A 13,697-nucleotide genomic window follows, 5' to 3' on the forward strand; every position below is an offset into this window, starting at 1 on the left:
CTCAACGAGGGGAGCCTCAGAACCGGTTCAAATAATTGTCACTGGTGTTAGTGGCTGTGAGCGGGAATCGAAAACGGGTCGCCGGGTTCGTGGCGCAACGCGCTAACCGCTACACAGCCGCACAGAAACCTACAACACCTGCACTATGTGGACCGAAAACGTGCACGGACATACGTTACTCTTCACGTCACGTAGTTTGGGTAAAATTTCCAGCGCAAATCCGTCGGCCTGTCCACGGGTCCTGTTGCCGCCGTTCATGTAGTTCCCGAAGGTAAGAATGAGGCCCAGCACTTTGTGGACTCCGGCGCTGGTCTTCAGTAGCTGTGCGAGATCATTTCAGCGGGTTAAACATCCTGCAGCGTTGAGTTAAACACATCTATAGTGGCATGAAATTCTGCAGTGCCGATTCGGAGTTGCGAGTCGATTCAACAAAGGTTTCGTTTTTTTATCTCGATTGTATGGCCCCATTTGTATTTTTTTCCTTCGTCCTGTTTGTAAATTTGTTTGTTACATTAGCCTGATTTGAACTTCATTGTAAGTGGAACACACGTCCCCCAAGACTGAAAGGACATTTTCACAATTCTGGAAACTGCCTGACAATTCTGCTTCTATCATCAAAACGTTCGCACCCAATTGTTTAATATTACGTGGATCACTCTTCAATACCGCACCAGTGCTGCTGAAGCAGTAATAACTTGGCACGTCTGTTCAAGTGACAACTTTATTAATTGGCCGTATCGGGTGGCGGAGGGTTTACGACACACATTTTACTCACGCGATCGGACCCAAAAATCACTTACGAATCGTGAACTTTACCATATCGTTTGTATAAGGAGCAAGTGATCGATTCTTACTCGCACGATGGAATGCACGTATCATGAGAGTGACAATCGATTTTAGCCAACATATTGATGCGTCGCTAAATGCCAATCAAATAACTGCAAAATCAACTTAAATCGTAGGTTTCCGGAACAAATACAGTGGATCAATGACAAAATTACATCACAAAACAATTCATGGACTAAAAATTATATTATGGTTTGTTTTTATTTGGTGCCACTTTAGTATCACGAAATGACAACTCTCCCAAGCTGTATCTTGTATCCAAAACTAGTTTTCAACGTCACAGTTTCAGTTCAAAATAGTATTCATTTCATTGTAAATCGCACCTACAGCTCTCAGATGTGCTCTGGGGTTGCACCGCGTGTTGTTTGGCATACTCGCCGACATTACGCTCGTACGTATGCATGCATGTTTAACTTATTTTGCACCGTACGTAGCCAACCACGCTCATCGGAGGTGTTGGGAGCGAAACGTCAGACGCCGTCATGAACAAACCTCACTGGTACAACCCGAAAAAGCATCGAACGGCAGCACAAGGACAACCGAGAAAACCTACGCAGCCAAACATGACGTCATCTAAAACTTACAACATCTGCATAGACCAGGCAGATAAATTCTCAAAACCTTAAACAGAAGCACACCCATAATAAGCTTCCAGGAGTGTGCAAACTGTAGGGAAGGGAACCCTAATGCATGTTGAAATAAATATTTAAAATGTTGACAAAAACGTCACTGTATGAATGCTTTTACAAACACTGATCATGTTTGAACGATCCTTCTGCAGATAAACGTGTAAACAGCTTCGCAGACAGTTACCCATGAACCATAAAAAGATCTTGCTTCTGACACAGGATCCACATCAAACGGAGGCTTTTGTGTAACGCCTGGAAAACATTACCAAGCGTCTTCCTCTTTGCCAGACAATGACTTTATTTACTCTGTTAAGTGCATGCTGCAGCCATAATTGCTACGGGTGTTTAAATGTGGCTGCCATACAGTGGTGTGCGGTGCACACTGCAGCACGCATAGAATGTGGTATGCAGTGCTAGCTTTCTTGTCATCCGTGCCAAAAAAAACCCTCCAAGATGACAGTGCTCCCTGCCAAGTCTACAATTTAGCTTCTCCTTCAACTAAAATGCATTTAACCCTTCATCATCATCATCAGGCACGGGAAATCCACTGCTGGATGAAGCCCTCCCCATGCCAACACCACATTTCATGATCTTGCAATGTAATAATCGGCCTCGTATTGGCACGCCAGCCAATTTTAATCGCTCCATCGCCCTGGCGGAAACCCGCATGGAGGTGATCCGTTCCCGGGCTGCTGCTCCGTTCATATTCTTGACCTTCGACCGTCATTGGCCATCGCCGTCCCTTCTAGCCGTGACGTATCCTTGCCCAAGCCCACTGACATTTCTTAACAGATTCAATAACATAACTGACCTGCACACATTCTCGGCTGCCCTCTTTCGGTCTCTCGAGTGTAATTCCAAGCTCGTATCTCTCCATGCTGATGCAGTGAATAGAAATCTATTTGCACAAATGTTATCCTTCCCAATGCATGCCACCACTGCGATATAGAAAGTTGTTTTCTTCACACAATAAAAAAGGTGATTTATAAAAGTCAGTTCTTACACTCAAGACCATCCGATACTAGCCGTCTTTTCCGTTCGCCTATCAGCGGCGATAGGGCCGAATCAATTTCCGCCACGTCTCCTTCCGTAGCCTGTGTTGCTGCTTCGTTCAGCTCACTCAACGTAAATGCAGCAAATGTTAGTGTCTATAAATCAATCGCTGTTGTGTCTAAAATGCTGCGTCTAAAATGTTGTGCCTAAAAATCAAACGCCTACAATTCACAAACATATAATTTGACTCAAGGAAACCCTGCATTCACTGTGGATTTTACAAGCGCCACAAAGGAGAAACATTTTGTGAATGAATCCACGATACTTAGGAACCATCATTCACTGGGCATGTGCCTCAAGTGCCCCCCTACCACCCTGCCATGCCTATCTCTCGTAGCAGGCAAGGTGAACGTGGCGTCTCTGTCGCAGCTCCCCGTCGTCTGGAATTAAATCCCAAACCCTCTCTCTCACTGGGCTGCACATCGGTATCGGTGTCGAGTTTTTGTCAGAATCTTAAGACTTTAATTCTTTCTCTCAAGCCTCCGAATTTCTATTTGAAGGTATTGTAAATTTAGTAATGAATTACATTTTGTAACAGTTCACTCCCCTCTCCCCAACGATTCGATAATGTATAATCTGACACCACGGTTCTCATTAAGCATCTATTCAGTATTGCCGCTTTGGTATCATCTCTCACGTGTGTTCTGTCTCGTTTGTTCCGCAAGCCTAAAGAGCACAGTTGCGTATGTGACAGATAATCAATCCTTGCATGCACAATGCATTACACGCATGAGAAAGTGTCCAAATATCACACGCATAATTCAACGTGTGTGAGTCTAAGAATCTATTTTAAGCACAGGATCATCAAATGCTTATTGGGGCCGTCCATAAATGACGTCACGCACCAAGACATTTGTGACGATGTGTGACGAGGGGGGGAGGGGGGTTTGAGAAATGTGACGACACATCAAAATGCGCAACTTTAAATAAATATAAACAACACGTTCTACCATTGGAACCTCATTTGGCAGTAAAAAATATGATAATTGGTTTTTTACCCTTCTATCTGGCAACAAAACTGACATCTTTTTTTTCTCGGGTCGCTGAGTTCGTAGGGCAGCGCGCTAACCACTACACCTACAATGCGTTACGCTCCCACATGCGCGGGTGACATGACAGATGTGATGTCACAGCTCACTTGCCATGCAAAAAATATGGATTATTGCGCCCCTCCTCCCCCCCAAAAATATACCAAAGTCTATTTTTATAATTTTTGCATGGTGTACAGTCTGGAAAGTACCCACATGGCAAATTTCAAGTTTGTTGCATGTCGGGAAGTACGCTAAACATTTTGAACAGACACACAATCACAAATTTCCCTTTTATATATATAGATAATACTTCGTCAGAAAGAGAAAATACACTTTTATTGCAGTCGTTATATTAAAAACGCTTGAGTTTCAGCTGCCTCAGCAGCAGACCATGCTTTCCCACCTGATGATGACCGCTCATGTTGCGATCAAAACGTCGTGATATATTATTTATTTTATTTTATTTTCTACCTACATGACTTTACTGAAAGAACCAAAGAGTATGGATTCCTGCAGTCACGAAAGCTTTAAATCAATATTTAATTTAACCATATAGGATCTTTAATTTTACTACGGAGTTCCCTTATGGAAATGAAAGTAAATTTTAACCGCTCACGATTCAGTATATTGTGTGCACGATTTAGTATTTCACGTGCAAAAAATAAATTGTTTTTTTATTCTATGAAGGAGCATTTTGCTTCTCCATGGGAGAATGGAGAAGCATACATTTTGTAAATTTTTTGAATGATTGTTATTTAACATTTTGATTCTAATGATTCTACCAGGGCTTTTCATTCTGTGGAATGAATATGTGATTTTTATAATTGTACTCTCCATTTTGCTTCGTTCTACTACAAAGTTTCAAGTATTTTTTAATAGTTATAATTACTTTTAATATTTTAATTTTATGCTAAATTTCAGCATTCCAATGCCTCCTTTTAATACATTTTCTCCTACAACATCAGAGTGCAGCGCGACATTAAATACGCACGACAATGACAATAGTTTAAAGTGATTTGAAGCACGTTTTATTTTCAAAATGGAAATATGGTTTTGGGGGGGGGGAGGGGGGGCAGAGCTTTGTGACGTCATATTTGAGGGGGGTCTGACTTTTTGTGACACCGTGTGACGAGGGGGGGAGGGGGGGTCAAAAATGGGCCAAAATCGCGTGACGTCATTTATGGACGGCCCCATTTGTTACATCCACAGTTTAATCACTGGCCATAGTACATCTGCTTACATCAAAGATTTCATTACAGACTAAAGTAACTAATAACTATGTCATATTGGCTTGCTTCATAAACTTTTCACAAACATATAAATATGTCCTAAGTTTAATAAACATAAAATATAACCCCCATAACCAAAACCTAAATGAAGTATAAAACCAAGTGTTAAACCTGAACATATTTTCTTAATTCTCATTGCTACATCGGTGAGACCGTTATATTAACGTATTCATATTTGACATATGCATTTGTCTTACTCTCCAATATAATCGCGCAATTGCGCTACTGGCGTCATAGCAACGATAATTCATTTGGATGTCTCGCAGAACAATGCAAACCCACTCCCTCTTGTTAGAGAACGGTCCACAGAAGCGGACATCACAGAGTTACCCGAGATCCTCTTTAAAGTGACCTCAGATCCACATAGTACAGTGAGCAATTTTCCCACCTGGTCTCAGAAGGTCGTGGGTTCGATTCCGACCCTGACACCTGCTGTATATTTGGAGTTTGCATGTTCTCCCTGTGGTCGTTTAGATTTTTCTCTGGGTTCTCCGGTTTTTCCCTCCACATTTAGAAACATGCATTTAAGTATTTGGTGGCGATAAATTTTCACGCTATAAGCCACTTCGTTGGGCTATCAATTGTGGCCAAGTTGCTTCTGAAAAAGAACAATATCGTTCAGTGGGCCTTACCTGGTAAAATAAAAGTAGTTTAGTTTGATTTGGTGAATGGGGCAAGACAATCAACTCTCTACATTTGAGACAATCACAGGGTGGGGCTGCTGAATTCGAACCCAGGACCTCAGTGGTAACAGCTAGGCGCTCTGACCTCTGTGAGCCGTCGGGTCACCTCCAGCATGGAATGATAGTGACTGTAAGGTGCCGCTTGAGCCCCCCTTACCTTGCTGTTGCGATGCACCAACTCGAGCCGGCAGTGTATCGACTTGATGAGCTCCGTAAACGTGGACTGGAAGACGATGCAGAAAACCCGCTCAACAAAGCAGGGAATCTGCGACAGTTCGTACAGGAACCTAACGAAGAAACACACGTGGCGGTTAAGGAACGCGCAAGGCTGTTTTTATTTGAAAAAAAAAAATCAAACGTTGCATTGGCTATGGTTCTACAGTGTTTCCATCGTTCCCAATATTCTCTATCGCTCTCCATCCCCTCCTTCTCGCTGTGTCCAATCCTGTTATTGATCCTTCTCTTTCCTTGCACCCTCCACTGGAATAAACTTCCCTTGTACATTAAGCAGTCCCCCTCCTTAACCTCCTTCTGTTCCTCTCTTAAAGCCTCACCTCTTCTCTCTTGCCCATTCTATCCCCTCACCCCTCTACTCATTCCCCTCCCTCCCCTACCCTTTTGCGATCCCTAAATACCATCTAACGCTGTCACTCATTCCTCAATGCTTGTACGCCCCCTGCCATCTACATCACCTCCATTCTGTCACCGTTTTGGAAGCTTATGTCAAGCGCCTTGAGTGAAGGCCCTCTATAAATATAAAAAATAGATATAGATCGGCGGCCACCATGGGAATGTGGAATTACCACCACTGGCTCAGGGCAACCAATGGTGATGCTCGACTGACCAGGGAGACGCTCACTCTTGACCAGCAGAAGTAGTCATTGTGTGCAGGCGGTACAACTGCACAAGGACCTATGGGTCCAGAGGGGCTCAGGCACCAGGCTTCCCAAGGGGATGGGAAATTGGACAGGGGGCCCCATTTCATGCCTTGTCTCAGGAGTCCATGAGCCCAGAGAAGATATTTCACTTGTCCATAATCAACGTTTTTGGGTTAGATCGCGTTATTTATAAATGTGTCGTAACCCTCCACCACCCGACACGGACAATCAGTAAAAAAAGTGTCACGTTGACAAAAAGACAAATAGTTCACTACTTTAGCCCATCGGTGTGTTGAAGCGTGAAACCACAACATTTACAATTTTTTGAGTACGACGTTTCGCTGGTAATTGCATCCAGCATCATCGGGCAATTCGCCAGAATGGTGAGGCTCCCCTCTAGCTCCCGGTCTTAAATAGAGCAGCAGCAGGGTGATGGCATCATTGAACTCATCAGGTGCAACGATTTGAAGTGAACTATTTGTCTTTTGTCAACGTGACACTTTTTTGCCGATCGGCCGAGTCGGGTGGTGGAGGGTTACGACACATTTATAAATAACGCGATCTAACCCAAAAAACGTTTATTATGAATATTGGTCGCGAAAGCCTACACGTGTTAAACACTTCACTGGTCTATACCGCCTGAAGTGGAGATAACTTGAGAGGTTCCAATTTTTCCAAGCGGTCAATAAAAGTGAATTATGCAATAACCACTCAGTCATATTAGCCAAATAAAGAAATCGTAAATACTAAGTTTTGCTAGCTTGTGTAGTAGCAATAAGTGTACTCTGGCCCATAGACTACAGGGCCCATGGCAACCACGCCGCTACGCCACTGGGTTTGACTTGGAGGAGTTAAACTTCGATTTAAAGCTTTCGTGACTGCAGGGATTCATCGTCTTGGTTCTTTCGGTAAAGTCAAGGCGCTCTTCCCCCCCTAACCCAGCTTAAATATACGCTGCCAAGCATGGTGGTGTTCATTCAGATGCTGTCTTTCCGACAGACCTGTTCTTCACCTGAGGACGGATGCTTGCGTTGTGGCCGAAACGTCGTGAGAATTGTATTATTTTATTATGTTTTATTTTTATTATTTTATTATCTCCCTTCTACGTGACTTTACCGAAAGAACCAAGAAGTTGGAGGAGTTAGACAAGAACTCAATGTATACAAGCACTGGTAGATGGCACAAGGAGGAAGACGCTTACTGTTCAGGCTTATCCAGCTGCCTTGTGTCCTCCACGCCCTGCTTAGACGTTACAAACTGCTCAATCTTTCCCAGTTCTTCCTTTTCACCTCTCTGATGAAATTGCAAGCAAAACATTGTTTTTTACAAACAGCATCAACTTCACGTGCCCTCCAGTGCCGCTTCGAACAGAAACACCCGTGGCATAAATGTGCCGCTTCGAACAGAAACACCCGTGGCATAAATGTGGCCGGTTTTCAAAAGAGTGAGTCAATAATGGCCCCGCAACTTTACACTTTGGTTTCATTCACATTGCATCATTGTTAAGGGTGTTATCGTGCCTTCCCCCCCCCAACCGTTATAGGACAAATGCACGGAGAGCTAATGAGCGCATAAATGCTTTCAACCTTGGTTGGAAAGTGATAAAATTCTAAATAACCTCAGGGGGCATCAGGAGCAACATTTTAGAGAAGAATGTTTAAATGAGAAAATCCTGACCCTGTATTGGCTTCTCCAAACCTCACCAGGAGAGCGTGATTCATTGGAAAAATGCTGCCGTATTGCCTGGTCTTACATGCAAGGCTCAACTATTAATGCTGCGGCGCCATTCAGCGGCGTGTAGCAAGAAGACACCGACCACAGGGTGGTGGGAGACCCTGGATAATCTAGGAATCACACCACGTAGAGGAGCCTGCATCTTATTCTATTAACTATTTTTTATTTTACCAGGTAAGGCCACAATGAGTAATTAAGCTTTTTTTAAGCGGCCTGGCCATAAATGATAGCTAACGAAGTGGCTTATCGTGGTGGAAATATATAGCAGCCAAACACTCTAAATGCGTGTTTCTAGATGTGGAAGGAAAAAATGGAAAACCTGGAGAAAAAAACCACATGCCCGCCTGGGAGACCATGCAAACTCCACACATACATGCATCAGTCAGGATCGAATCCACAAATCCACCACCTGTATACCAGGCCAGGTAGTTATTTTATTATACCGGTGGTGTAATATGAATAGGCACAGAAAATTTAAACAATTTTAACTGTGCAGATTAAGAAATTGATAAGTAAACATTTGTTAAATCATAGTTATTTATTCTCCTGGTGTATGTATCATGAACTGCTTTCGCACTGTACGTAGCCAACCGTGCTAATCAGAGTTGTGGGGGAACAACAAACTAAATACAAACAAAAAAGTTCTCAAGAAATGAGTTTTCAATTTAGATTGAAAAGTGCATATCTCCAGTGGCTTCCGAATGTTTGAAGAGCGTTGCAGACGGCTGCAGAAGCGCATCTGAGAGCACGATGCAGTGACTGCCTTTGTATGAAGGCTGTATGGTACTGAATGTGGACTCTTAAGTGATCGTACAGAATACTTAACAAACAATTCCAACATATTTGTCAATAATACTGTGGCCCTAAAAATATATATATACCGGCGACATTTTGGGCAAAGTCCCTTCTTCACAGCACATAGAGAGCGATAGGAGTGCATCAGAGTTGTAGACTAGAATCATTACATGTGTGTATGTTGAACTTCTTTCGCACTGTACAGAGCCAAGTGAGAGGTGGGGGAGCCGTGGAATACCTGACCACGTTAAATAAAGATTCTGATTCCGTTATTCCAAGGAGACGCAGGACACATGCGTCAAGCGGATGAACAAAACTTACATTCTCGTATAGAGCTTGCAGAGTCTCCAAATCGACCAGAGAGTTGTCCAACTGCAGCACAGCTAAGCCACAAATACAGACAACGTAACAAGAACAGAACACGTTAATCAAAAGCACTCTTTAGAATGGAAAAAGGTCTGAAGAGGAAAAAATTAATATTTGGCCGATAATTCCGGGCGACGGCCCTCCTTCAGAGCACAGAGGGCAGACAGGAGGGGATGATATTATCTCGTGCACAGTGAACAATTATTTACATGCCAAAATATTTACAAGCCTGGAAATACACAATAAACCATGTACTGTATTATAAATCATGTTACCTGTGATTACAAAATGTAATGGTTAAAAAAAAAATCAGTGTCTTTAGATTTATCCAATGAAAATGACAAAATCACAAATTATGGTTTGTTAGAGAAGACGTGGAGAAAATTACAGCCTCATCATTATTACTGTAAGTCATCAAATTTTATGAACGCTATTATTGGCCAAATGGGTGCCCTTTATATTCGCCGATATATCATGCTTCTTGCCATACATTTGTGAGAACCATCCATATTGTAGCTGTAAAAGAAAGATTCTGGGCTAAAATTATGTACTCTTTGGTTCTTTCGGCAAAGTCACGTAGAAAGAAAATAAATAAATAATAGAATACGATGTTTCGATTGCAACACAAGCAACCGTCATCAGGTAGAACTAAATTTGAGAGGGAGACAAAACACAGACACGAAGACACACAGACAGACACACAAGCAGAGAGACAACACAGACATACAAAGACACACAACATAGACACACAGATACCCAATGCCTCTGTGTCGAGGCCTTAAATAGAGAGAGGGGCGGAGAGAGAGGTGGGTCTGCTGGGGCAGCTGTTGGAGTACAGAAATTAGCATGTCAATGAATCCACCCCCAAAGCGACCGAGGGAAAGAAGATCGAATGGCCCTATGAGAGCCTGGTGAAATTTTAGAGAGACAAATAGTTTGAGAAAACAAAATTGAGCAAATCTTTTGGAAATGTAATGTAATGCAACACATAGAGTCGGCAAACACAGTTAACGCATAGAGATTCAAAAATCAGGTCTACAGGCCAAGCAAACTCGGCAGCACTTATTTCTCTCTCACGTTCCCGAGCCAGTGGTGACAATTCCATATTCCCATTGCGGAGGCCAGTCTCATTATTCTTCCAAAGAACACAGGATGAGATGTTACTATCCTTTGTGCAGGCACTTCCAAGAGTTCATGAACAGTGAGCCTGGTGAAATTTGGGGAGCGCATCGTCAGTAGTGAACCTTTGGGTCCTAGGGTGTTTCGGCCTTTCATACTATACACCCTCCCCAAAGGCGGCCAGCGACAGGGTGATCAATCCTACGCTTGCGTCCCATTCCCAATTAGTCATAGGAGTTGCCTTGTTGTTGATAGCCAACATCCCATGGGACTATGCATGGCAGGGGAGTCCTCCTCCCTGAGTCAAGCATTGTTGACTGCATACCTCCTGGCCCTCTCACTTTGGGGCCCAGCTGGAGTCTTTCCTCTTCATCCAGAGCCACTGACTGCTGCCTTCTGCCGCCTCCGATACAGCTCTGATTGCCGAACGCTGGCTCTGGCCCTTAATTCCCAGGTCTCTAAGCAGTCTGGTTGTAGATGTTGCCACAAAACCTCTGCAGCCCACCTCCACTGGTCGGACTTCTGTGTTCCAGCCATGATGCTGTGCTTCGGCAGCTAGATCGGCATAGCGCAGATGTTTTCGCTCATAAGCCTCATCTACTGAGTCCTCCCAGGGTACTGTGAGCTCAATGATGAAGACCTTCTTGAGCGAACGGGACCAGAGCACCATGTCAGGTCTTAGGGTGGTGGTTGCGATCTCCGGAGGAAACACAAGTTGCCGGCCAATGTCAGCTAGCATTTTCCAGTCGCGGGCCAAGCGCAGCTGGTCTCGCTCTATTGGTGTAGAGCCGCTCTTCGGTGATTTAGCCCCTTCGCGGACAAAGGTCGTCCGTAAGGGGTGTGATGCTGCTGGGGGTGGTAGGGAGTTGGTGGCAGCTCGCTTGTCCTCCAGGGCGGACGCAAGGTTTTTAAGGACTTGGTTGTGACGTCAAGTGTAGCGTCCTTGGGTGAGGCTTGTTTTACACCCTGTGAGAATGTGCCTGAGGTTGGCTGGCATGGAACAGAGGGCACAGTCCGGATCTTCACCATACCATTGGTGAAGATTAACTGGTGTTGGAAGGACGTCATATGTTGCTCTGATGGAAAAGCTCAACCGCCTCGCTTCCATGGCCCACAGATCCTTCCAGCTGATCTTCCTCTTCTCCACACTGTCCCATCGAGTCCACTGTCCCTGTTTGGCAAGAGAGACTGCCTTGGCCCACCTTGCAGCCTCCTCCTGATGGCGTACTTCCTGCACTACCATCTTCCGCCGCTCTGGTGCAGTGGCCTTACTCCAAGCAGCACGGCTAGTTAGCCCAAGGCCTCCTCTCCCTTGCTGAACATGACCCACAATGTCAGCATGTCTGAGGGTTGCTGTTGCCTCCTGGACTGCTTTTCCTGGCCTCCATTTGCGCCCAGTTGCCAAGGTCGGCGCGTTGTTGCTCACCACTGGGTCTCGAGATTCATTCAGTGTCATCTGGAGCCTGGTTTTTGCACACTTGAATTCCTCGGTTAGACTGGTGAGGGGCAGCTTGAGGACACCATCTCCATAGAGGCCTATGGTGGTAAGGCATCGTGGAACTCCGAGCCACTTCTTTAAGTAGCTCGTGACTCCTCTTTCCATCTTCTCCACTGTTGAGATTGGAACCTCATACACTGCTAGGGGCCACAACACCCGGGGTAGGAGACCAAACTGCAGACACCAGGCCTTTAACTTTCCAGGTAGCTGGGTGTTGTCGATGGACTGTAGGCTACTACTGATGTCTTTGCGCAGCTGTTGCACCTGGTCTTTGTCCTTCAGGCTTGCATCATACCACCTTCCAAGGCTTTTTACCGGCTGCTCAGACACTGTTGGGATTTGGTCATCTCCGATGAAGAATTTCAGGTCACAGAGTACTCCCTTCACAATCGAGATGCTGCGTGACTTGGATGGTTTAATCTTCATACGGGCCCAGCTAATGTTATCCTCGAGTTTTCTGAGCAGTCTCCTGGTGCATGGGACAGTGGTGGTCAATGTTGTAATGTCGTCCATGTAGGCTCTGAGTGGAGGGAGGCGAAAACCAGAGTCAACTCGCTGTCCACCAGCAACCCATTTTGAGGATCTGATGATAACCTCCATTGCCATTATGAATGCCAATGGAAAAATGGTACATCCCGCCATTATACCTACATTCAGGCATTGCCATGAGGTGGTGAACTCTGAGGTGGTGAAGCAGAACTGCAGATCCTGAAAGTACGACTTCACCAGGGTTGTGATGGTGTCCGGTATGTGGAAAAATCCGAAGGCAGACCACAGGAGTTCATGGGGCACAGAGCCAAATGCATTGGCGAGGTCGAGGAAGACTACATGGAGGTCCCTTTTCTCCACCTTGGCCATTTGGATCTGGTGCCAGATCATGCTGGAATGTTCCAAGCAGCCAGAGAACCCTGATATTCCTGCCTTCTGTACAGATGTATCGACGTACGCATTCCTTTGCAGGTACTCGGCCATCCTCTGGGCAATGACCCTAAAGAAGATTTTACCCTCGACATTCAGTAAGGAGATTGGGCGGAATTGGCTGATGTTCACTGCATCCTTCTCCTTAGGGATCAGGACCCCGCCTGCCCTACGCCACACTTTGGGTATTATCTTCTTTTGCCAAGCTGTTCTCATAAGCCTCCAGAGGAACCTCAGGTCATCTGGTGCGTTCTTATACACTTTGTACGGGACTCCATTTGGCCCCGGGGCTGATGCTGTTCTTGCCCTTCGAACTGTGTTTTCCACCTCTTTCCATTTAAAAAAAATAATTCCACGTTAGGAAACATTAAAAACAACTAAATATGTTTGATGCGTCTCCCCATAGGACAACCACTGTTGACTTCCCGCAACGTGGTATGTTCTTTGCTACGGTGGCACTTAAGTTTGGGAATAGTCTGCTTGACCATATATACCTATACCACTGCATCGACAAGCTTGGATTGGTTCAGACTCAAGGGTTATTTTTCTCGAATTAGCTATGAACAAAGACTCATGTGCATTGCATGTAAAGATGGTCACTGCATTGCGCTTCCAGATGCACTTCTGCGGCCATCTGGAATGCTCTTCCGTCCAATATTAGGAAGCCACTGGAGCTATACACTTTTAAATCGATATTGAAAACTCATTTCATGAGAACTGTTTTTGTGTTTAGTTTGGTGTCCTTCCTCCGCACTTCCAATAAGCACGATTGGCTATTTATGATGCGAAAAAAGCTCAACATACATACATACTTGTAGAAACAGACAGACACTTAAAAGTAATTTAACATTGCATTCA

General features: G+C 44.7%; 1 protein-coding gene across 4 annotated transcripts in view; it reads right to left on the minus strand.

Annotated features, from left to right (window-relative positions):
• The window catches only part of LOC144723653 (uncharacterized), a 52,504-nt gene that overhangs the window by 12,335 nt on the left and 26,472 nt on the right, over positions 1-13,697 (minus strand). For all 4 annotated transcript variants that reach the window (XM_078602549.1, XM_078602551.1, XM_078602550.1 and 1 more), the window contains exons 10-13: positions 9,260-9,321; positions 7,611-7,702; positions 5,689-5,818; positions 175-321 (exon numbers count right to left, since the gene is read on the minus strand). In XM_078602549.1, the coding sequence (XP_078458675.1) occupies positions 175-321; positions 5,689-5,818; positions 7,611-7,702; positions 9,260-9,321 (431 nt within the window). The remainder of the gene's footprint in view (positions 1-174; positions 322-5,688; positions 5,819-7,610; positions 7,703-9,259; positions 9,322-13,697) is intronic.

Source organism: Lampetra planeri, chromosome 18 (assembly GCF_965212315.1).
Source record: "Lampetra planeri chromosome 18, kcLamPlan1.2.h2, whole genome shotgun sequence".
Lineage (NCBI taxonomy): Eukaryota > Metazoa > Chordata > Hyperoartia > Petromyzontiformes > Petromyzontidae > Lampetra > Lampetra planeri.